General features: G+C 43.2%; 1 protein-coding gene and 1 long non-coding RNA gene across 10 annotated transcripts in view; one reads left to right on the forward strand and one right to left on the reverse strand.

Moving 5' to 3' along the window:
* The window catches only part of PRKAG2 (protein kinase AMP-activated non-catalytic subunit gamma 2), a 642,927-nt gene that overhangs the window by 355,675 nt on the left and 261,276 nt on the right, over positions 1-25,976 (forward strand). For all 7 annotated transcript variants that reach the window (XM_033931676.1, XM_033931673.1, XM_033931675.1 and 4 more), the window contains one exon: positions 16,232-16,452. In XM_033931676.1, coding sequence (XP_033787567.1) covers positions 16,232-16,452 — 221 coding nt within the window. The remainder of the gene's footprint in view (positions 1-16,231; positions 16,453-25,976) is intronic.
* Positions 21,383-25,976, reverse strand: part of LOC117354336 — a 34,367-nt gene continuing 29,773 nt past the window's right edge. For all 3 annotated transcript variants that reach the window (XR_004538187.1, XR_004538185.1, XR_004538186.1), the window contains exon 3: positions 21,383-22,212. This is a non-coding gene — a long non-coding RNA (uncharacterized LOC117354336). The remainder of the gene's footprint in view (positions 22,213-25,976) is intronic.

Consider the following 25,976-nt stretch of genomic DNA (forward strand, 5'->3'; position numbering starts at 1 on the left):
AGGAAAATGCTTAAATACCTGATTTGTAACTCATTTTGAGCTCCCTTAGGAGGATGGGCTAAAAAATTGAATGAATAAATAAATAATATTGTTTTGTATATCTAATTTTCAGTAAATTAAGAGCCAGAACTTGGGCTAATTATGAAGCATCTGGCATCATATGTAAATTATTAAGGAAAATAAATTGCCCTGCTTATGCTTGCATTTTAAGCCAGGAGCACAATTCGTTTCTGTGATCGGGCCGAGTGGTCATTACCCATCACCTCTCCACTCCCCAGGCGCATCCGGTCATCCTCCTCGTCACCAGGCACTGTTAGAACAAGATCACCAAAACACACTTCATTCATACTCATCTAAAATCCATAACCAGTTCCCTCCAGGCTCCTCCTGGTCATCACCAGGTCCTCCCTGGACTCCGTTCTTCTCCAGATCCCTACAGGTCTTCTCCAACCCTCATTGGCTCTCTGGGTCTTGGGCAGCTTCCAGTACCATTTACCGGTCTCTCTGCCGGTCTCCACTGGTCCTTCTGTCGGGTCACTCGCCAGTCACCTTTGCCTAGGACTTTGGACTCTTTGGGCTACTTGTGGGGCCACCACTGGTCTCTTACTCCCCAGCCTTTTGGGTCCATGGGTCCTGGACACTTTTTGCTGGTCATTAAGCTTGAGCCCCCCCACCCCCACCCCTGGACTCCAAGCTCTACTGGGCCTTCCGTCGTCTAATCTATATTGCTTATTGTATCATTCAGGAAGTTAAAGCATACATTGTTTACTACAGTAGCTCCTACTTGCTGTTTGACTCATTTTTGTATTGCATATGGAACAATATATTCATGATGACGGACGGTTCCCCCTGGTTGATTAGGTTTCTCTCAATGATACATCTTTCGACCCCTATGCCCCTCTCATGCACTTCAAACACATTTGTTTTAGTTCTCTGTACCTCTTCTTAAAAGTTTTGTTTATTTTTTATTTTATCATCGAGCATCATATCTTATATATTGTACATTACTGTTTGAACTTTGATTTGTTTTATTAGGAATTTTCATCCATCCTTATATGTTTATTAATTTGTTTATAATTGCTCAATTCAAAACTCACAGCTGATTTAATGAGGTCCCCATAGTTCTTATTTATGGATTGTGCTTATTTTTCAGGTCCATCATTGATTATATACTTATTGTTGGTCAAATAAGTGTTTTATTTGTGCTTAACCTTTTTATTAATGTTATTGAGGCTTATGGTTGTTTCCCTGCTTTCAACAAGTATCACTTTAATTTACAGATATATATCGCATGTTAAATATTTTGTTTTGGTTTTGTCTTTTTGCACACAATTACATATCTCATGCTCTCATTAAAAAAAAATTTCATGCCTATTAATTATTCATGCTGACTATTTTGTCATTCAAGTCCATTTATCTGTTTTTTTAATGGTTATCGTGTTTATCCAAATATTTATTTTTAATATGCTTTATGTTTATGTTGGTTGTTTCTCTGCTTCCAATTAACATTTTATATATACATGTATATATTACGTTTCAAATATGCTGCTATGGTTGTGTTTTTAGCCCATATTTATATGTCTCATGCTCGTATAAGGTTTGTTGTTCATTTATGCTTATTATTTTATGCTAATCGTTTATTCTGATTATTTTATCATTGTTATTCAAGGCCATTTTTCTGTTTTTAATGAGTATTGTACTTATCTATATATTTATCTCCAATAAGTTATGTTTTTGTTGCTCTGCTCATATTTTATATGTTTCATGCTTTTTGATAGGTAGTTTAATGATCTTCTATGCATATTATCACTCTAGCTATTCGTTCATCCCCTGAGGAAGGCACTTTCAGAGTGCCGAAACTGGGATCCCTGATACCATTGGTTGTTTCAGACATCTTGCTTGCCTTTTTTATTTGTTTGCTCTCTCATTCCCCACCAGACTCTCTGCCAGTCATCAAGCTTGAGCCTCACTTGAACTCCAAGCTCTACCTGGCAGGCCTGTCTATCAGACTTACTGAAGGTTAGGTCAAAGCCAGCATTCTGCCCCTCAAGGGACTTCTGGCTCCCAAAAGAGCTCCTGTATTTCTCAGCTTGGGAACTGTCCTTTTCAGTATCTTACTTCATTCAGGGTGAGTGGACAGCTCCCAGGGGGCTTTTACAGGATCCTATGCAAATTAGTTCCTTTTTTTCTGCTGCTCAGGCTCCCTCTGCTGACCAGTGACAGGAACTTCATCCTGTCACAGTTGCACAGATATGGTTTTGGCAGAGAGTTGTAATGGTCAAGTAATACAAACCTAACAACAGACTTTTGGGAGATAATTTTATGAAACTTTATTTGTGTGTAAAGTCTGTATTACCTACAGAAGAGGGCTTTTATAAAGTTGCACAACTACATACATTTCATAAAAGTATGTGCACAGAAAGTGTGTGTCTACTTTAATACAGTCTGCATATAAGCATTACTGGAAACGCAGTTTGGGTAGAATGGAAACAGAGTTGCAGTGTATGTGTGTATTTTATAGAATATGCTGGAACACATGTAGAATGTGTGTGCACATTTACACCTTTGTGAGCCAGGAGCAGGGCCAATGGAAAAGTACGAAGCACACAAGACAAGTCATCAGTGTTGTGCCCCCCTCCCCAATTAACTTTCATCCTTCCCAATACCACTCCTCCCAGAACTGTCCTGCAACAGTGCATTATTTTACATCACAAAGACTGAAATTTCCAACAGATAAAAGTTCATGGAATATTGCCACCCTTCCTGTAGGTCAGGGGTGTCCAATGTCGGTCCTCGAGGGCCGCAGTCCAGTCGGGTTTTCAGGATTTCCCCAATGAATATACATGAGGTCTATTTGCATGCACTGCTTTCATTGTATGCTAATAGTTCTCATGCATATTCATGGGGGAAATCCTGAAAACCCGACTGGATTGCGGCCCTCGAGGACCGACATTGGACACCCCTGCTGTAGGTGAAAGTATGTGCGGACTGTTACGATTGTCAGGACCTATTGATTTGAGCTGCTCTTTGCAGCCCTCACAGAAACTGCCATCCTAGGTGATTGATTAGTCTTGCCTAATAGTTAATGTGTGCATTGGTGTCTTTGTACTATTGGGGCTGGACCTGGGAGCCAGTCACTTAGCCCTCCATTGCCTTAGGTACCATAGCTAGATTGTGAGCCCACCAGGACAGATAGGAAAACACTTAGGGCTCCTTTTACTAAGCTGCGTTAGAGCTTTAACATGCAGAATAGCGTGCGTTAAATTACCACCCACGCTAGACCTTAACGCCAGCATTGAGCTGGCGTTAGTTCTAGCCGCATAGCACGAGTTTAGCGCACGCTAAAATGCGTGCGCTAAAATCGCTAACGCGGCTTAGTAAAAGGAGCCCTTAGAGTACTTGATCACTATTTGCTGTAAATCAGGGATCTCAAAGTCTCTCCTTGAGGGCCGTAATCCAGTTGGGTTTTCAGGATTTCCCCAATGAATATGCATTGAAAGCAGTGCTTGCACATAGATCTCATGCATATTCATTGGAGAAATCCTGAAAACCCGGCTGGATTGCTGCCCTCAAGGAGGGACTTTGAGACCCCTGCTGTAAATCGTTTAGTTATATATGCAATATACAAGTCACAATTACACTCAACATTCTTATAAAACAATAGGCTTGAGAGGAAGAATCTTTGGAAGTCCCGAAAGCATGCCTCTTGAAATATCTATCCCTCTGAAAGTAAATATCAAACTGTTTTATTTGTTGTTCTTTTCTAAAACAGCTTGAACGGTGCATAATCATGGTCAAATGTGCTTTTATTATTCATTGAGAAACACATTTGCCAGCCCTTTGGTAACACTGACAATTTCCAAGTAAGGTCAAGACTTGGGAAGCTGAAGGAAATTTCCACTGAGTTTTTATTTGTGAAACATTTGCAAAGCTTGTTCCCTTCTGTAGTGTAGCTAGTGTTTGATGGGTGGGTTCTAAACTTCTCAGTTTTGGGGGGTTTGAACGTATGATTTGCCAGTTGTCATGTCATGGCACAGGGTGATTGGCATGTTGGATGGAGCATTCCAGACCTCATTTTGTCTAAGCAGGTCTCTTTGCTCAAGCTATTAATAGGGCACTCAATGTTGGAATTTTCTTGGACCAATGACCCAGAGATTAAAAATTGCTATCCATAACAGCATGGGTGGTTCCATGTAGGCCAATTTATTAAAATAGACTGGGGAAGTAAAATCAAATCAAAATTATATTCCATAAACATAAGCTGTACAGCTTAGCAGAAAGCAAAATCACCACCTTGATAGACCCCAGTATTGCATTCTCATGATGTTACAGCCTATTGGTGTAAGGCTCCTTATTCCAAAGAGCATAGCATGTCTTTCTTCTTGCAAAAAACAAACAAAACAAAAGTGGAATAGATGACAGAGGAATGGTTGAAAGCAATATTTCTAGTGTAATAGGTATGTCATTCTGAGCGAGCGTGTTTTATTCCAGTGCCCACGAGCCGTGCAGAAGGAATCCACTCAGGTTTTTTAATCCCTCCTACTTCACAGAGGGCTCTGCTGTCCCCTACAGTTTTTTTCATCTGCATGTGAGCTGGAAGGAGTGTTTCTACTCTACTTATTTCTTTATTTTTTCTTTGGTATTTTTGCATTTTAAAAAAAATCTTTTGGTGCTAAGAGCTCCCCTAGTCGAGGGTCCAGCTCTGCCTGCATGGAGAAGAAGCAGATAATGGTCTGCAGTTGACAGGCCAGTCCCTTGTGGTACCTGTTAGCTTGTCTTCAAAAGCCTTTTTAGAGCTCAGGGCTATCCCTGGTAGCATTGCTCACCTACTGCACTGCAGGGGTTTGAGAGCAGGCAAGTATCTGTAGGAGGCTCAGCGGGGTCTTGCAGGATGCACATTTTTTGGTGTTGGAGTTGGAGTTGGAGGCTCTGTCAGATACCAGTCAGACTGGCAGCCCAAAGATTCAGCGTTAAAAGGATGTTTTGCTTGAGGTAGTGATTTCTTCTTCCAGATCCAGATACCAGCACAAGTCACAGTGAGTAAGGCTCTGGCAGGGATGGAGTCCTAAGACTCTTTTGACCCTAATTCATGCCAGGTTTGTGCTGGATGAGTGCCCAACGAGTGCCCTTGCACAATGTACCGCGCAGCATGGGTTGGGTCTTAGCGTCACCTTTGGTCTCTAGGGCCGAAGAATGGGTTGGAAGCCCGTTGGTTGGGATATATTCTTTTCAGGACCCCAGAATGGCAGTCGTCTTAAGCGCAGGGGCGAGGAGGTTGCTGAGCCCAAGAGACTGGAGTCCTCTACAGGAGACTCAACACTGCCTAATAAGGCATTGTCTCTGGAATTTGTTAATGATGTGGAGAGCATTTCAGGACAGCCAGCCCTCCAAGAGGAAATCTGGTAGCACTTCTGACAGCGCATGAGGGGCAGAGGCTCCCAGGGTGCATCTATCTCACTGGCTGCAGTTGGCCAGACTCTAGGGGTCCTTTCTGAGGGAGATTTAGACAGTGATGGGTCTCTTACTATGCCATTGCTGTCTCATGGTACACCCTGCCTGTCAGGTGCATCAAGGTAGAGGGACAGCTCTCAGACTTTGTGCAGAGCTGGACCCAGATATCCTCAGACCAATGGGTTCTGAAACTCATCCAGAGCAGTAACGGACTGGTTTGTGGACTCCCCAGTGGGGCAATCAGAAGAAGCTGACAGGGTAGAGGCCACAATGCAAAGATTATTGGATATTCAGGCCATAGAGCCTGTGCCTCCTGAAGTCTCAGGCTTGGGCAGATACTCCATATACTTCATTGTTCCAAAGAAAGGTTCTGTTCTTTTACATGGAGACAGTTCATTCTGTAATAGCTGCAGTTGTTCCAGAGACCTATTTGCATATTCCCATATTTCTGTACCACAGAAAGTAACTGAGGTCTCAAGTTCTGGAAAACCATTACCAGTTCTTGGCCCTTCCCTTTGGATTGGTGACTCACCTTGCAAGTTCACCTTGGTGATGGTGGTAATGGCTGCCCACCTGCAAAAGATGGACTTACAGGTTCATCCATACCTGGACGACTGGCTGATCATAGCTCTGTCATTTGCCAGAGGAGAGCAAGCGGTGCCTCAAGTGGTCCGAGTTCTGCAGAACCTGGGTTGGATAGTAAATTTCTAATAGAGCCATCTGACTCAGGCATAGTCCCTAGAATATCTGGGTATCTTGTTCAACACAGCGGATGGCTATGTCTATATTCCAGAGGCACGCAGACAGAAGCTTTGCTTTCAAATATCGAGCCAATCCAACACTGTAAGCGTGGCACTTTCTCCAAGTGCTAGGTTCTATGGCAGCCACAATAGATATGGTTCACTGGGCAAAACCTCACATGTATCCTCTCCAAAATGCGTTGTTATCATGTTTGTCCTCTCAAACGGACTCTCTGCAGATGCTCCTGCCCTGGACTCCAGACGCCCAGGCCAGTGTGGACTGGTGGCTTTACCCACAGTCACTAGTCAGTGCCATAGCTTCCTGGGTGATTGTGACAACAAATGCCAGCCTTTTCGGATGGGGAACTCACTGTAACCATCACCCGATTCAGGGATGTTGGTCAACCACCCAGAGAAAGTAGTTGGCTATTCGACTGGCCTTGTAGAAACTGCAGAAGACTCTGCAACCAGACCTCCTTTCTCAGGGACCAATGATCTACAAGATACAGATCGCTTTGCTCTTATGGCATGGCTCTTGTGCACGAGGCATTAGCACACAAGGGATATTCAGAGGAAGTCATTGCTACTTTTTCAGGTCTAAAAAGCTGACAATGGTCTCTGCCTGTGCTAAGGCTTGGGAAACTTTCCAGCACTGGTACATTCAGGAAAAGGAGGAGCCTTTCTCTGCTCCGGTCTCTTCTTCCTCCAGACCTGCCTTGACAAGGGACTTACAATGGTGTCCATTAGAGTCCAAGTTGCAGGACTCTTTTGTTTTAGGGCTCAAGACCGCAGATCTATGCTGGTGTCTCATCCAGATATAGCCAGATTCCTAAAGGGAGCACTATGTATCAGGTCCCCGGTAAAACCTCCATTCGCTTCTTGGGATAGTAACATGGTTTTACAGAGTCTCAGCCAGGCTCCATACAAACCGCTGAAGGAAGCATCCTTGATAGATCTGACACTCAAAGTGTTTTTTTTGGTGGCCATTTCCTCAGCGAGAAGGGTCTCGGAGTTACAGGCTCTTTCTTGCAGACAGCATTTCCTTAAATTTATTGAAGCTGGAGGTTCCAAGAAAAAGGACCAGATTCTGAAGAAGTTGGATGTTAAAAGGGTGCTTCTCTGATATCTCAAGGTCACCAACGAATTCAAGCTATCTGACCATCTTTATGTGCTGCCAAATCTAGCTAGATGCAGTTCATTGGCTTCCAAGACCATGATTGCCAGATGGATCTGTAGGGCCATTTTGTCAGCATATATTGTTTCTGAGAAACAGTCTCCTATTTCTGTAAAGGCACATTTGACTAGAAGCTTTGTTGTGGGCAGAAGCTTGGTAATCTCCCCCGAGGAGATTTGTAGAGCAGTGTTTTGGTCCACTTTACATACATTTTCCAAGTTTCACAGAGTGGATGTGGCAGCAAGGGAGGACTTTGCCTTTGGGTCCTCAGTGTTACTTACAAGTCGGTACAGTGGTCCCGCTCTAGATTTTTGGGACTGCTTTTTTATGTCCCGCTCATTCAGAATGACACAGCTGTTGCACTAGAAAAATAGATTAGGTTCTTACCTTGCTAATATCTTTACTAATAGATAGGTGTGTCACTCTGGACCCCCACCCTGTCATTTCTTTTCTGCACCTGCCTACTGTCTCACTTAGAATGTTCATATTCAAACCTGACAGTTGGATGCATAGTAACATAATAGATGATGGCAGATAAAGACCTGAATGGTCCAACCAGTCTGTCCAACCTGATACAATTTTTTTTTTTGGCTATTTCTGGGCAAGAATCCAAAGCTGTACCCGGTACAGTGCTTGGGTTCCAACTACTGAAGTCCTACTCAACACAGTCCACTACAGAGTTCCATCTAACATCTTGTGGGAGCGTTAGCTTGGTTTCACCCATTGTTTTTCAAGCTGCTGCTGCAAAATGATTTATTACAGAAGTATTTTGTAATTTCAACATTAGTGGCGTAGTAAGGGGGGGCAGACTGCCATGGCAGGCATCCGTCTTCTTTCCCCGCCACCTCACTGCCACACGTGCATGCCTCTTCCCTTCCCCTGTACCTCTGTAACATAAGAACAGCATAACTGGGTCAGACCAATGGTCCATCAAGCCCAGTAGCCCGTTCTCACGGTGTCCAATCCAGGTCACTAGTGCCTGGCCAAAACCCAAGGTGTAGCAATATTCCATGCTACCGATACAGGGCAAGCAGTGGCTTCTCCATGTCGTTCTAGGCGTGAGCAGCAACCCCAACCTGCTGTCGCGCCAGCTTCGGCTCTTCTTCTGACGTCACTTCCTGGACCCACCCCTAGAAAGTGACATCAGAGGAAGAGCCGACACTGGCGTGACAGCAGCTTGGGGGTTGCTGATTGCACCTGGAATGTTTCAGAGGTACGGGAGAAGGGACGTGGCGCCTGCACGTGGCAGGAGGGGTGGGGAAGGAGTGTGTGGGGGCGGGGGAGGGGCACCACCACCCCAGGCCCCTCTCACACTCACTACGCCACTGGTTGGATTCCAGTCAGACCGTCACTTTGGGATAGTTGATCTCCATAAATGTTTGTTTGGCATGCTTGTTGGTCTATTTGGATTATTTATTGTTTAACATGTTTGTTATAATTTCAGAGCAGAACTGACTGACATCTGTTTCTAGAAGGGGCTGTTGCCTGCTTTGGAACTAACTGTAGTGGGCAGCAGAAGTAGAAGGGATTCAAAAACAGGAGTATATTCCTTCTGTATGGTTCACGGGCACTAGGATATAACTCGCTCGTCCAGAATGACTTGCCTATCGACTAGAAAAGATATTAGCAAGGTAAGAAACTAATCTCTTTATATAAAAATATTTATTAAAAATATGTAAAAGTGCTGGGGGTGGGTTGGGAGAGGGAGGGGGGCATTTTCGGTCTGTTTTTGAGTCCTTATGGTCTACGCGAAGAACCACGCGATAGACTTTCTTATCATTTGGTTTTTTACTTGGGCTATGTTTACGAATGTTGTGTTTTTTGTATTGAGCAACTTCTAAATAAAAAAAAAATATATATATATATATATATTTTTTTTTTTTAAAGTAAAATCACAACAATAAAAATAGCAGCAGGAGAGTCACGTGATGCTGTGAGCCGGCAAGCAGCTCGCATTGCCTGCTCCGGAACCTGATCCCTCTGCAACTTTAAAAGCGGGTGATTCTGCGAAATTTCTCCTGCCGATTTCAATCAGATTTTGAGGGGATTATATATGGACAGATTTTTAGCGAGGTCTCCACCGGCAATGTCGTCCAAATCGGCGAAAAAAGACAAAGACAAAGACAAAGAAAAGAGCAAGCAGGCTGAGGAGAAAATGGCGGAACCCTCGGGTGGCGTGCTCAAACAATTTTCCACGGAGACGCTAGCAGATCTTAAACAATTAATTGCTCAGGCTCTTACTCCTTGCATGGAACAGCTGTCGACTCAACTCACCAAGCTGGAGTCCCTTTTGGAAGATCATTCGGCAAGAGTCACGGCCCTGGAGGAGCGCGTATCCACGGTGGAGGACGAAGCCCGGGGGGTGGACATAGAGCTTGCTCAGATGAAAGTGCAGTTACGCCACCATCAAGATAAACTCGAAGACCTGGAGAACAGGTCCCGTAGGGGTAACTTAAGATTTATGGGATTCCCAGAAACCATCTCTGACTCTGTGCTGCTTTCCGTGTTAGAATCTTGGCTGGCTAGTGAACTGCCTATGCCCGCAGCGCTAGGCCCGGCTCGATTTGAGCGCGTTCATAGAGTTGGGCCCCGCGCTGGAAAGGATCAGCGGCCTAGGGTGGTGATAGGAAAGCTGCACAATTACCGACACAAAGTTGAAATTTTGCGGGAATTTTGATTGAAACGGGAGACCTTACAATATGAAACTGCTCCAATAAGGATTGGCCAGGATTATTCATCGGCCTTAACGGACCGGAGAAAAAATTTCTACCCTATCTGCAAAAAATTGGCTGATCTCAAATGCCGTTTCTTGTTCCTGTATCCTGCCATTCTGAAAATACATTTAGATGGTAAATGGCATGTGTTTGAATCGGATACATTGGCTGGAGATTTTGTCAACCGGTTGGGCGCTAGTACACCTCCTCCAACCTGAGCAGTATTTGTGTATGCACATGTGGTTTGCTGATTTCAGGTTTATTTGAACTGTTGATTGTTAACCCTGCACTGTACAATGTTTATGTTTATAAAGGGGACAGGTTCCGATGGCACCAGAGACGTGCTCTATCTTCCAGTGTCAGTTTGGGTACTGGAAGATTTTTGTTTTTCAGGAAAAGGTAACAAGGGGATATGGGAGTGGTTGGGATTGGGAGGAGGGGTGGGAGGGGGGTGGGTACGATGTTGGGATGTTTGATCGCTGCTGTTATAACTTCGGATTCCAGAGTGGGTTCATTTTGTATGTATGTTGTTTCCATTGGGTTCTTATGGCTAATTACTTCCAGTTGTCCTCTGGGTGAAGGCTGGGCACCCGGAGGTCCACGGGAATTACACTGGTGGCAGGTATGCTTTTGTGGTCCTGGTGTGTGGTAAGACATTTAGGTTGATATCTTGGAATGTGGGAGGCATCACGTCACCGGTGAAACGCTCCAAGATTTTGAGTAGATTACGGTATCATAAAGCAGATCTTGCTTGCCTTCAAGAGACGAGGTTGTCCAAAACAGAACATGCTAAACTTTTAAAGGGATGGGTGGGTCAAGTTTTTCACTCTTCCTCTTCTACTAAGCATGCAGGGGTGGTACTATTGGTTCGGAAGGGATTTCCTGGAAAGATCGAACAGCTCTTTGCAGATAATTTGGGACGGGTTCTTTACTGTAGAGTGACTATGTCAGATCAAGTTTTTAACGTCTTAATGGTGTATGGTCCGAACCAATACGACCACAAATTTTTTAGGGCTCTGGCCCGAGTTGGTGGTAGAGATACCAACCATCCATTGTTGGTTCTGGGGGACTTTAATCAAGTTTTAGATAATGCTCAGGATAGGTCGGGTGCGGGATCTGCTCAAAAAACCTCCATGGGTAGAGGCCTTCCTTATTTATGTGAAGCGCTGGAATTACTCGACCCCTGGAGGTTACTACACCCTCATGAGCGAGACTATACCCATCAATCACGGGCTCACCAGACATATTCTAGATTGGATTATATCTTGGTTTCTCGGGGTTCCTTTTCATTGATAGATTCTTCGGAAATTGGCCCTCTCTCGATTTCAGATCACTGTCCGGTATGGGTGGATGTCCTAACCGGGGACTCTCCTTGTCTGGGGGGTTGGCGTTTCCCTGCTTACCTAATGGACAACCCTGATTTTGTCAAATATATTACTGAAAAATGGGAAGATTATCTTCGATTTAACGCTCAACATCGGGATACGCCACTCTTGTTCTGGGAGGCTGCGAAATAGGTTCTCCGGGGGGATGTTATTGCATATGTGGTAGCTTATAGGAAGAGAATAACACAGGGTATTATAAGGTTGGAGAGGGAATGTGCGGTGCTTAAACGGCAACATTTACATCGCCCCACGATTAATACTGGAGAACGGTTAACATCAGCACAGAATGCTCTTAATGCTCTGTTGCACGACCGTGCGAAAAAATCAATGTACTACGCTAAATTTAATTATTATAAACATGGGAATAAGCCTGGTAAATTACTGGCTACTTTGATTAAACCAAAGAGATCTCTTCGCTATATCCCCTGTTTACATTTGTCTGATGGCACGAAGGTGAGCAAAACTCGGGATATAGCTGACCAGTTCTTTACTTATTATAAAAACTTTTATTCATCTGTAGAGGGGGAGGGGGGGCCCGAGGCACAGGACTATTTGGAGGATGCAGGTATGCCCAGGCTGACTTCTCCCATGCGTTCAGCATTGAATAGGCCGATTCAGGGGAAAGAGCTCCAATCTGCCATTAAACAGTTGAGGAATCGTACGGCCCCGGGCCCCGACGGGTTTTCCCCCGAATTTTATAAAATTATGTCCACGCACATCGCTGGCCCTTTGGAGGCTTATTATGCCCAGGCGTTGGTGGAGGGTACATTTCCTGTGAGGTCTAACCATGCTTATATTACCTTAATTCCGAAACCCGGCAAGCCTGCGTCGGAAATAGAATCATACCGCCCAATCTCCCTTATAAATGTTGACATAAAAATTTTGGATAAAATATTAGCTAACCGTTTGGCTGTCTTACTCCCTCAATTGATAATACCGGAGCAGGCGGGCTTTGTGAAAAATCGACATTCGGTTGTTAATGTTAGGCGACTGTTGACTGCGATGCATAGAACTCAAGTTACTCGCACCGCTGGCATCCTGGTTAGTTTAGACGCGGCCAAGGCCTTTGACCAGGTCAACTGGAATTTTCTGTTTGCGGTCCTCACACATATGAGAATAACGGGTTGGTTTTACAACATGATTCAACTGTTATACTCGGCCCCGACGGCTAGTGTCTTGGTCAATGGTGTTGGGACGGAGTCCTTTCCCATATTGCGGGGTACGCGCCAGGGGAGCCCTCTATCTCCTCTCCTGTTTTTGCTCTATTTGGATCCGTTCTTGCGTACTTTACTAAATGATGATCAGTTAAGTGGTCTCCCAGAAGGGGATTCTCAACTTCGAGTCCTAGCCTTTGCAGATGATATTTTGCTGACATTATCTTCCCCTCAGCCTTCTTTGACCAGGGCATTGGCCATCTTAGACGAGTTTAGTTTGTATTCGGGGTTGGTTTTAAATTATCAAAAATCAATGGTTTTGCCTCTGTCTAGTGAGGTTCCTGGCACTTGGAGGGGAGAATTTCCCCTGAGGTGGTCAACAGATTATTTGATTTATCTTGGGATTAAGATACCCATGGACCTCACTAGATTATACTCCTTGAATGTCTTGCCACTCCTGACTCTTACTCAACAAAAATTACAACTTTGGAGGGAGTTTCCTTTATCACTACTGGGCAAAATTGCTCTATATAATATGGTTTTGGTGCCTCAATGGCTTTATATGCTTCAAATGCTTCCGGTTTTACTGTCCATTAAACATGATAAACTGGTGGGCAAAAGTTTAACATCCTATTTGTGGAATGGGAAGCGTGCGAGATTGGCACTGCCGGTCTTGATGCTTCCCAAGTCCCAAGGGGGTCTGGGATTGCAGAATTTACAATTACTTTCCCAAGCGTGTCAAATGCGCCACTTGAACGATTGGTTCCGGGGCACTCGCTACTTTTCGGCGACTGCCTCGGAGCTTACGCTTTGTGGCTCATACCACTTTAGCTATTTGCTCCACACTCGTCATCTTCCTAGTGGATATGGGGGAGGTATATTTATACTTCCGCTTCGCCAGGTGTGGCGGAGGTTATGTAAGTCTTTACAAATACCGCATACTGATACTCTTTATTTGCCTTTTTTGGACAATAAGGACTTCCCTCCGGGAACCTCTATTTACCCACTTTCGATATGGAGATCTACCAATACCCAATATGTCTTCCAGGTGGTTGATTCGCGTGGTGGTGTACCACCCTTTACAGTGATGCAAACGGACTATCAATGGTCACCTGGAGATTGGTTAGCATATTCTCAGATGGTCTCCTATGTGCGGTCTCTTCAGAAGAAAGGATTAACCAGTCGCAGTAGAGAAGCTCTCTCGGAAGCATTGTGTTTGTCTGCTCAAGACCATATACCTCTGAAGTTCCATATTAGATATCTTCGGGAGAGTCAGGGACCAATCTCCTACGATCATTATGCTTCTCTATGGTCTAGAGATCTACCATGTGAGGTTACTGGAGTACAAATTCAGACTGGTCTTAAGCGAACACATGTACTTACGACCCATGTTACCTTGATAGAAATGAACTATAAATTTCTTCTTCGACTTCACCGGTCCCCGGTCTACCTTCATAGAGTCAAACTGAGTGCCTCTGACTCATGCCTTAAATGTCATCAGCCTCAGGCTTCATTGGGGCACTTATACTGGACCTGCCCTCACATTCAAGACTTTTGGACATTACTACATAAGCACATTACCTCTATGTGGCATCATGGTTATTCTCAAGGCCCGGAAATGCTTTTTACATTGGATCATCTTCCTAGGACGTCACCTAAAGGATTTCGGGCATTTCTGGAGAGGGCCTTTTTGCTTGGGAAAAAATCTATTCTACATTGTTGGATTGTACCTGAATCGCCCACCTTGTCTCTTTGGCGTACTCTTATGCTTCGGCAGGCGTCCATGGAGCGCTTGCTTGTACGAACGCTGGATTCTCCTAAGGGACGCATTTATTGCTCCATTTGGGAACCGTTTTGGCTTACTCTCACACATAGAGCTCGAAGTAATTTGCTAAACCCATGACAATTCCTTCTCTGGAAGACGGTTATTTACTTTGTAATTGTGATTGTGTTTGTGGGATTGGGTGGGGGGGGTGGGAATTGGGGGGGAGGGGGGAGTGTATTTGTACTATTGTGTGGGTTGTTTCTTTGTTGATTTTTTCTTTATTGCAAAAATTTAATAAACATATTTACACATAAAAATAGCAGCAGTATGGATGCTCTGTCTGATGATACTTCACGTGCATTTACCTACAGTCACAGAGTGCTAACAGGTCCCGTCATATTTCAAATATTAGTGCATAAGAATGATGAAAATAATCAAGCATATATTAAATGTATTGTAAAAGTGAATTAAATGTAAATTAGAATATAAATTATAAATACTAAATAAAGTGCGCTCAGTGCTCCTACTCAACAGTCATGTGATATTAGACCGATGGTATATGGGAACCATTATTGCTGCACTCTGTTCCCAGATAAAGTATAGCTAAATAACGGTTAAAAAACAATATTACTTATTTGGCAGATGAACTTCAATTAAATTCAGTCCAGGTATAAAGTTCTTACATGGTTTTGGATTGAGAAGTGGATATTAATTATTTTATTTTTTATTTTCCATGGTGTGATGTGTTCCTTTGTAGCTTAGCAACCATCCATATTTCATTCCTCCTGAAGAAGCGGTGCGGTGAAACTCAGCCAGAGTCAAGGAATGGGCATTTTTGCTATAATTATTAAATAGACAACAGTATTGGAACAGCAGATCATTAGTATTATTTTCCCACATTTTTTCACGTTTGGGTTTTGGATACTCATTTGGACTGCTGTGCATGGACTTTGGTTATGTATGTAGCAGAGTGCAGCGATGATGGTTCTCATACATCATTGGTCTGATATCACATGACCAGTAAGTAGGAGCACTGAACGCACTTTATTTAGTATTTATAAATTTATATTTTTATTCACTTTTAAAATGCAAATAATCAAGCGCATATTAAATATATCATTCTTATGCACTAATATTTGGAATTATATTGAAAGTGCAGCATTTCAGGATACAGCTCTGCATTTTTTGGTATATAGGTCCTATATCATTCCAAACTGTGACTCACTATGCTATTGGGATTCAACAACCACAGCCCACCTATTGTTTTCAACCATTTGTTGCTATTCCTGTGTCATCCTCATACTGAGTGGTAGCTATTCCACTTTTGTTTTGTACATTCTATTCTGTGGGTGTTTTACCCCTTTGTTATTTTTATTTTTTTCTTCTGGCAAACCAGTTTTCCTCCCCTTTTCCGACTCTTGAAGTACTTTTCAACTGCAAGTTGTGGTGAGGCTTCTAGATAAAATATGCATTGTCCTCCCATGAGCCTAGGAGCTAAATGTGATGTCCAGGATGCTTTATGCCAAAGGATTTATAAGCACACAAAAGGCAAACAGATTCTAGAATGCACACAAAACGACTTTGTTTTTCATTCTCTCTAGAATGTTCATTGTGTATAATTCTTCCATATTAGAAATTGCTTAATTTCTCTTTAGAGTTACAACACACAAAGTCCACTACAGTTAACAATGACTCTCTTGTGGTCAGGAGTGCTATTGAAATGATAGGTAGTAGTGCTAGTAGGATGCTCACCATCTGTTTTACTTCTGGAACATTTTATAATATTCATCCTTTGTGTTGGAACTGTCTTTTCATTAAATTATATTTCTTTTTTTTTTTTTTCACCAGCCTCAGGACTCTCCTCTACGCCATCTACTCCAACCCAAATGACCAAGCAACCTACGTTCCCCCTCGAAGCATATAAATATGAACCTGAAAGGTTAGAAGCACGGCTCCGCTCTTTCTCTTCTCCTCCAGACACAGGCCAGAGGTTCACCTTACCACCCATCCAAACAGTATCGATGAAACCCCCTCCAGTGGCAACAGCTCACAGTGCTGCTTCAAAAGTAGTAAGTCAAACATCAAACATCCGACCCACTATTTTTTATTTTTTTTTAGAGAGAGAAAGATTTGTCCATGCTTTATGGAGATGAAACGATCTGATGGCTGTACCACTTGGGCTATAGTTTGGGCTTTATGAGGTTGGACTGGTACAATGTCAGGAACAACAGTGTGTTCTGCTCTAGGGGACGGGTCCAGTAGCTTCATTTATGGGAATTTTTCACACTAGCCTACAGATACGGTTATAAATCAGTTGCAATCGCTCTGTTGCACAATATGGTTTTGATCTGTGACTTAATGAGACTGCAGTTTGACGTAGAATTCTTTCTTTCCTTTGTGGTCTTTTTAGTAAAGGTTAGCATGGGCTAGCAGACATCAGCATGAGCTAAATGTTATGCAACCTATTTTATAATTACGGGGCTGTATGGTATTTAGCGCATATTAATGGACATTAGCAAGCACTAAGCTTTAGCAAAAGGACTCCTTAGTTATTGAATTATTAGGATTTATTGACTGTCTTTATGAAGAGATTCACCTCAAGTGGTGTATAACAGCTCAAGTGTGGCTTGATATAGCAATTTACATGATAATAATAGTATAATTATAGTATTATATATCTCTGCCTCTAGGTTCTGCATCAGCTGAAGCGTAGATTCTGCAGCAAGAGGTAGAATGTTTTTCAGCCAGTTTCTGAAATTTTGCAGAAATCCTACTACTACTACTACTTCTACTATGAAACATTTTTATACACTCCCAAGTGTACACGGCAGTATGCAGATACACACGTTTGTGGAGCTTAAAATCTGGTCAGAAGATGAAAAGTGAGTTATTAATAACAGCTAGATCAGGTTTGTAAGCCTTCCAAGATCTAAAAGAGAGAACACTAAGATGGAAAGGCGTGGTTCCAAGGAGTAGAGGATGTAGCTAGGGTCATTTGCTTTTGCTGATTGAGGTAATTGCCATGCAAACACGGTTCCCGTATAAAGAATGTGGTCAAGATGTTCTTCTAGCATCTCCTCTTTCATTTTTTTTTTTGCAGCTGACTAGGTTGCAGTGGGAACTTGTAGCAAAAACTGTATTAAATAACATCAGAACAAAAACAACTAGTTAAGGAGGACCACTGCCACTATTGGTCAGACTTAGAACAAGGATTACCACATCCCAGGTGCAGAGAGGAGAGGGTCAATTTAAGTGAGCAGAAGTCTTCATCCATCAAAAGCTTACAGAAGAAAACAGCCTATGGCAGTGGTCTCAAACTCGCGGTCTGCCGGGTACTATTTTGAGGCCCTCAGTATTATAAAGAATAATATTTTATGGAAAACTTGTGCCTTAAGTGTCCAGCGGTCGCGTTCTGGAACATTGCCCACCTCACTGCTGTAACCTCACGCAAGCGCTTTCCTCACAGTCACGTACAGATGCAGGAAAGCGCTTGCGTAAAGTTACAGCAGTGAGGCGGGCAAAGTTCCAGAACGTAAGGTAACCATTGGAGGCCGTGCAACTTGTGCGTGTGTTCTGTGCTAGAGGAAGTAAGAACTGAAGGCGGTTGCGAATGTGACCACCGGACACTTAAGGCAAAAGTTTTCCATAAAGAATCATTCTTTATTATACTGAGGGCCTCAAAATAGTTGGTCCAAAATCTTGTCTCTTGCAGTTGATACTTTGATAGTTTTTCACATTCTGCATGTTGCACTGCTTTCAGCTGTGTATAGCTGAAATTATCAGAAGTAATTAAGGAATGATAATCCACATTTTGGATTTGTAGGTACTTACCTCATGCAAAGTTGTAATTTTTTAATAAGAAATTAACTATTTTTTCTACGGTCCTCCAAGTATCTACAAATCCAAAATGTGGCCCTGCAAAGAGTTTGAGATTGAGCCCACTGGCCTATGGGATAGGTGTATGAGGGATGGAGTGAGTGTGGCATTCCATTTCCTTATCAGAACTTTAAAAAAAAGTCAAGAAACTAAACAGTAACTCTAAGAGATTAGAATGTTCACAATAAAAACTCTTTGTCCATCACCTAGCTGAAGTAACTATTTAGATGGAGAGCCAGTTGGGATATTTTAGATGGATTTGTTTGTTAGATAAAGTTGTTTTCCGACCTTTCTTACCTGTCTGGGTAATTTATTTTACTTTAATATTTTTGATGAGTAAAGAGAAGGGAGAAGGGATCTTAGAGATGGAATGAAGAAAGGAAGATAGAGACTAGAGAGCTGCACGGGGACGACGGGAATCGCGCGGGACCCGCGGGTTCCCCCTTCGGGTCACGGGGATCCCGTGGGGACGCCCCCTAGGGTCGCGGGAATCCCATGGGGACGCCCCCTAGGGTCACGGGGTTCCTGCGGGGCTGGATGTACTAAGTCGCGCGGCTTTTCTCCCTACCTGCTCTGCTTGCAGCACAGAGCCAAATGGAAGTCTTCCCGACGTCAGCGCTGACGTCGGGAAGACTTCCGTTCGGCTCTGTGCTGCAGGCAGGGTAGGTAAGGAGGAATAGCCTCGCGGCTCGAGTGGCTACCAAGGGAGGGGGGCGGTCCACCCCGCCCTGGGTGCAGCACAGCCGGCCAGGTCCCCTTACTTTTGTGGCACTTCCCCGACCGACTGACAACAGCCCTGGTCCGACAAACCTCCCTGCCCTTAACCGCAAATCTAAATTACCTTCTTACAGCAGCTGTAAGAAGGAAATTTAGATTCGCGGTTAAGGGCAGGGAGGTTTGTCAGACCGGGGCTGTTGTCGGTCGGTCGGTCGGGGAAGCGCCACAAAAGTAAGGGGACCTGGCCGGCTGTGCTGCACCCGGGGCGGGAGAGAAGGAGGGGGCAGAAGGACGCTGAAAGCACTGGAGAAGACAAAGGGGTGGAGAAGAACGCTGAAAGGCCATGGGGAAGATGGGGGGGGGAGGACACTGAAAGCATTTGTGGAAGACAGAAGGGGGAGAAGGACGCTGACAGGACATGGGGAAGACAAAGGGGTGGAGAAGGACGCTGAAAGGCCATGGGGAAGACAGAGGGGGAGAAGGACACTGAAAGGACATGGGGAAGACAGAGGGGGGAGAAGGACACTGAAAGGACATGGGGAAGACAGAGGGGGGAGAAGGACACTGACAGGACATGGGGAAGACAGAGGGGGGGAGAAGGACACTGACAGGACATGGGGAAGACGGGGGTGGGAGAAGGACGCTGAAAGGAAATGGGGAAGAGAGAGTGGGGAGAAGACGCTGGCAGGGAAGAAGACAGAGATGCCAGACTATGGGGGGAGCGGAGGGAAGAAGATGGGTGCCAGACCAATTTGGAAGGGGGGAGAAAGGGAGAGGCACAGTAACAGAGCAAATGGAAGACGCAGAAGGAAGAGAGACAGTGGATGGAAGGAACTGAATGAGAACATGAGGAAAGCAGAAACCAGGCAACAAAGGTAGGAAAAGAATTCTATTTCTTTTTTTGCTTCAGGATAAAGTAGTATATTAGTTGTGTTGATAAAAATTTATAAACAAAAGAGGCTCTGGTAGAAACCCGTTTACAAAGTATGTATTCTTCCCAATTAATATTTCCAAATTAATAAAGTCTTTTTGCTTATTTGTAAATGGGTTTCTACCAGAGCTTTTAATTCAGTAGCATAATTAAATGAAATAACTATTTCTGAAGTTTATAGGGACGGGCGGGGACGGAGGGGATTCCTCACAGGGACTGGTGGGGACGGAGGGGATTCCTCACTGGGACGGGTGGGGACGGAGGGATTCCTCGCGGGGACTGGTGGGGACGGAGGGATTCCTCACGGGGACGGGTGAGACTTTGGCGGGATTCCTCACGGGGACGGGTGAGACTTTGGCGGGATTCCTCACGGGGACGGGTGAGACTTTGGCGGGGACGGGTGGGATTTCTGTCCCCGCGCAACTCTCTAATAGAGAGGTGGAGGGGTATTTTTGATAAAAATGTCTAAGTTCAACTTGGACGTTTCCAGCTGAATGTCCAAAGTTGGAGGTACAAAAATGGCCATTTTCGAATAGCAAACTGCTGGACGTCCAAATATAATTTTTTTGTTTTTAATCATCTACTTAGACATCTTGGCCACTGGGACATCTAACTTTATACCAGTTTTCAATCAGAAAAACATCCAGGTTGAAAATGTGCTAATCTTGACCATTTGGACTTGGGTGGGGCCATCATGGTAATGGATTGGCCACATAGACATCCCAACAGAACAATGGGACACCTTAGAGGGCACTGCTGTGAACTTCACATAGAGGGTGCCAGCTGTATATTTCACCAGAATCTCCTTATAATTTAGGGTGAGCTCCCCAACCCCTCCCCCCAATAAAAAAAAAAAAAAAATAAAAAAAAAAACAACTTACTATACCCTCCTGTGTGCCTCCCCAATAGCACTTATGGCTGCAGGTGTGCAGTTCTACCAGGCTTCCCCATAGCAGATGCTGCTGTTTTAGAGACAGGTATGTACCTTTTTGTTCTCAATTTTGTGTGGTGGAAGGGGGGTCAGTGAGCACTGGGGGGGATGTCTTACTTTGATGCGTGCAGTGGTCATCGGTCAGTTTTGGCACCTTTGTGGCACTTAGATCCATCTAAAACAGGTCTAGTTCCAAATATATAAGTTCCGTCCAGGATATCTTGCAAAATGTTTGATTAATTCTACAAGACATCCATGTCTAACCCGCCCTTGAGACTGCCCAAAGCCTGCCCATAACACACCTCCACCACGCCTATCTTGTGCTCTGGACGTACAGAAGCTGGAACACCTTGCTAGATGTACAGAAAGATGGTTTCGATGTCCAAGTGCTGATTTAGGATGCTTTTTGGACGTCTATGTTTTTTTGATTATGAGCCTGATAGTCTCAGGGGTAGGATGAAAAGGAGATACTGCAGATGGAGGGGGAGGGGATTAGAGCTGGGGGAAGGAAGAAAGATTAGTGACGGAGTACAGGGAGAAATCCAAAAAGGTGAAAGGGAAATGGGATTAGGGTTGGAAGAAAGGATCAAGGACCTAAACAAGGCTTGTTTTTTTATTTTATTAAATTATAAATTTGTCATACAAGTAGGAAAAGAAAATTGAGAACTTCTTAGGAAATAGTAGCAAAATAAATAGCAACAATTCTGTTCCAATACAATATTTTCTCAATACTAAAGTCCACAAAATAGAGGGAGAGGAAATAAGAGGCATTTAGGGGGGAAAAATCTCAAAGGAAACGAATACTAAACTTCACTGATCAGAATGAGTCAATTCTTATAAAGCAGGTAAATTCAAGACCCTCCCATTAAATCCACCCATAGGCCTATGTAAAACCAGCTTATCGCTTATAGAAGTAACCAACTGAGTTGAACCAAAAAGTACAAATTTCACATTCATAAACTAGACAAGCCCCTGAAGTCCTCAGGGTCAGCCCTCATCATCATTTTGGCTGTTTTTATGCTACACTTTGCCTCTCTACCCAAGCTCATGACACAAAGAAGAAAGTGGATGGGAGAAAAAGCCACATGCTTGAAGAAGACATTTCTCAGTGGATGAAGAAAATGCATTTGGAAATGGCTACCTTCCTTCAACATACATACAATAAAAAGTTTGAAGACAGGCTGGTGGGGTAGATGTCATCGACACACACTGGTCAGCAGTATCAGAACCTCAAATGGGAAGATCGTTGGTGGCTCTCCTTCAGCCCAGTTAGATCCAAAGCAGCTCTAGACATCACAGTTGCATGTTTCTCTACAAGTGCCCACTTAAGGCTTTAACTGGAAATTTACTTGTTAATTCACGTTGATCCTGAAACTGAAAGAAGAAAGCAAGAAGATGGGACTATACCTGAACATCAAGATCACCAAAATCATGACTACCACCAACAATAAAGTCCACATAAAGATCAACAATGAAGAAATAGAAGTGGTTGACAGCTTTGTTTTCCTTGGGTCCCTCACTGATTACAGTGGCGGTTCAACAGCAGAGACCAAGCATGGTGAATATGGACCAAATATGGAAGTGAAAGGACGTCTCAGTCACCATCAAACAAAGACTGATCACTGCCATTGTGTTTCCAATCGCGACAGATGTTCTTGATCTTATAAACCCAGAGTTATCCCTGGAAGGCAAAATTACCAGACTGAAACTGACCTATTTTGGACATGATGAGGGTGAATTCAATATAAAAGGAGGTGCTACTCGGAATGGTCAATGGTAAAAGGAAGCAGGGGAGACCAAAGGCCTGTTGGCTGGATACCATCAAAAATGGCACAGGAATGAACATCAAGCAAGTGAAAGAAGCCGTGGAAAACAGAGAAGCATGGCAAGTGCTGGTCTACAGAGTAACCAAGGGTCAAACACAACTGAATGGATAGTAGTAGTAGTAACTGGCAACCAGTAATTACCTTAAAAATACTGTTTATGCTTGCTGAATAGATATATACATATGTCAACCAAGATTAATTAATTTTCCAGTCAATAATGAACTTAATCTTTCATTTATTAAAAAAAGGGGGGGGAGGGAGAACAGTTTTTCTGTATATATAGTAGGGAATAGGGCATTGTTAAATAAATCGGTTCTGTCCCAATCTACTTATTTTCAACAGCATGCATGATTATTTCAGTACTGGAAGAGACTCCCATACATACACATACAGCCACATTGCTCCCCACTTTTACTTCTAATCAGTTTGACCAGAGGAGCATCAAAAAAGGGGGATCCATTATTTTGCAAGAAAACCCAAATCAGAAGCAGTGAACTAGTGGACTGATCTTTAAAACACACACTTTCAAATCAAATGTCTCTGGTTTTAGCATACATGCTATATGAGAATGTTGTCAGGAATGGATGCAATTGACACTGTGCAGCCAATGCCAGGAAAACAATAGTGTTTCTTTCTCTAGGAAAAGGATTAAATGTATATTTAAAACTGTTGCTTATTTTTAATGCATTTTGTATAAGCAATGACTTGTAACATTAGAATATTAATGCTTACCTTGTACAGTGAGAAAAAGCAGCATGAGCCACATGGCTGCCCTTAGATGAAGCAGCTGCATGTCCTGTTACACACAGGCAAAAAGTGGCTTCAAGAACAAACAGAAAAAAAATGTGCAGCCTTCCAGAAAGAATACAAATCCACAAAGCTAAATAAGCTCTTGCTGGCAGTTTTCTCTTTCCTGGTCTTTGAACAGAGGGAGTGTCCTGTCCTGCCCCAGTCAGTAGCGGGGCTATATTGGGATCGGTCAAGGGGAGGAGAACTGAGCTCTGCCTTCTCTGCTCCAGTCAGTGTAGTGCAGTCAAAGCCTTCAGAGGATTCAGAGATTTCTCTAGAATCCCCTGAGAGTGGGCCACTTTTGTTGATGGAATTTGATTGGTTGATCGGGCAGCAGGAGAGGCTGCCTGTTCAACCAATCAAATTCAGAGTAGTGCCATTGGGGCCTTCAGGGAACTGGGTGAATTCCCAATCAGCTATGTACTTTTTTGTTTCTTTGTTTGTTTACTTTTTGCTGATGCAGTTTGATTGGTTGAGCAGGCAGCCTGTTCAATCAATCAAACTGCACTCAGCACTTGGCTCTAAACACCATGCTTTCATGGAGTACAGGAACCCATTGTTGACTTCTTGTACAAGAAAAAAAGAGCACTCTTGCAAAAAAAAACAAAAACCAAAACAAAACAACCCAACAAACTACTAAAAAGCAATGAGCGCCAAAAAAGCTGGTGCCAAAACAAAAATAATATGTTAGTCACCCCTAAAACGAGGAAAGAATTTTGGCAGCATATAGAAAAATATCTTTAAAAAAGAAGAAGAAATAAAAAAAAACCAGGTACTCAGGTGAATCTGCTGTAAGAGAGGAAATGTGTAGTTATTCTGCAGAACTTGTTATGGTCCAGAACATCCTCATGAGACACATCAATTGAAAAAAGAACTTCCATCAAGTCCAGTAGCGTTTACCAATAAAAGTTCTTTATAACTGTTGTTCTAGGCTACAAACAATTTAGATGCCAACCACTACAAATTCAGTTCGATGTGTCCAGAGGCTGCATGTCGTTTGATATCAAGCCAAATTTGTAGTGGTTTGTGGGGATGGGAAGAGTCTTCAAAATATACTGTGTTCCCTGATATAACACTTACGGGGAAATCATAGCAAAAATATTGCTCGCAAGTCCAAAACTTGACGCTAAAGCCAAAAAGGTCTTTCTTAACAACTGAGTGTTCCTAGAAACATCTGAGAAAATCTGTATGAACTTCCCGCAAAAGGACATAGATTTTTTATTTTTTTTTAATAAGTCCTTAATACAGGAGATTTGCTGCCTCTTCATGAAGAAAAGTAGTAATCGGGGGGAAGGAGGGTAGTCCTAGTAGAGATGATATCAGTAGAGTCCTCCAAAAATACAGTTAAATCTGCACTAGTTGTTGGACCCAAATCTGTATGGCCACCCTCCTGTACTTCAGAAACAGCTTTCCTTAAGAGATAGTAACATTTTGCCAAAGTCTTATTTTCAGAATTTGACAAACCAAGTATTTCCTTAAAATATTTCCATGCCAAAATTTCTGCTGTAATGAGTTATTAGAAAATTGAGGAAGCGTAAGGTTCCGATCCTTATAACTTGTATTGTTCATCATATCAATCTTACAACGTGGACATAAACTATTTTTAATAGTAGAAATACTACTGTTTTGCAAGGATGAAATTTTATTCTGCACTGAATTTACTTGAATAGAAATATTCACGTGTCCTCTTGTTTAAATTTAGTAATTTATTCAGTAGTAAAAAGAAACAGTTGAGGTACAACATTCCTCAGAAGTGTCTCAGTTCTTGTAAGAACTGTCCAAATGTTCACCAACGTAACCTTTTTTTTGAACCATGGATATTCCTTGTATCAGTTCTGACGGAAACGATACTTCCCTAGCTAAAAAGGACTCCTGTGTTGTGGGTCTCACATCATTTTGGGTTACAGGGAGGAGTTCTTTCCAGGGAGCTAAAAGAAGCTCTTTTAAGAGAGGAGACCACCAGGTCGGTCATTAGTTTCCCAGATAGAGTCACATGTTTATCCAAGAAGCCCTTATCTACAGGCATTGAGGTACCCCCATCCTTTCCTCTTCCCCCTCCCAATGGAGAGAATCAGTGCACAAATAGCATTCCAGAAATAGAAATACTGGCTCATTGAAAACAAAAATGCTCCCGAGTCCTCCTCGGTGCTCCAAGGGGCTACCAATGGGTCTGGCATGCCCCTGTGGCATGTGTCACAGCAATGGCAGCGCTTTATGAGGTGTCATCTTCTGATGACATCAGATGCCACAAGAACAATCGACCTCCTCTCCAGTGGGTGTCAGATGATAAAACATCTCCCAGTAGTCTTCCACTCTGTTTAGGTCTCTAAGTGAGTCTTTTCCTCCCCATTCTGAACTGTCTAGATGGGCCATTTGGCCTTTATCTGCCATCAAGTTTCTATGTCTTTAATGCAAATTTTTTTTTTTTATTCTTGTCCTTTCTATTAGATCCCAAAGCACTGGGTTTTTGTTTTTGTTTTTAAACATTGTTGCCAAAGATTATTCAAAACTTTTATGCTTTGA

This window comes from Geotrypetes seraphini, chromosome 2 (genome assembly GCF_902459505.1).
Source record: "Geotrypetes seraphini chromosome 2, aGeoSer1.1, whole genome shotgun sequence".
In the NCBI taxonomy this organism is placed as follows: Eukaryota; Metazoa; Chordata; class Amphibia; order Gymnophiona; family Dermophiidae; genus Geotrypetes; species Geotrypetes seraphini.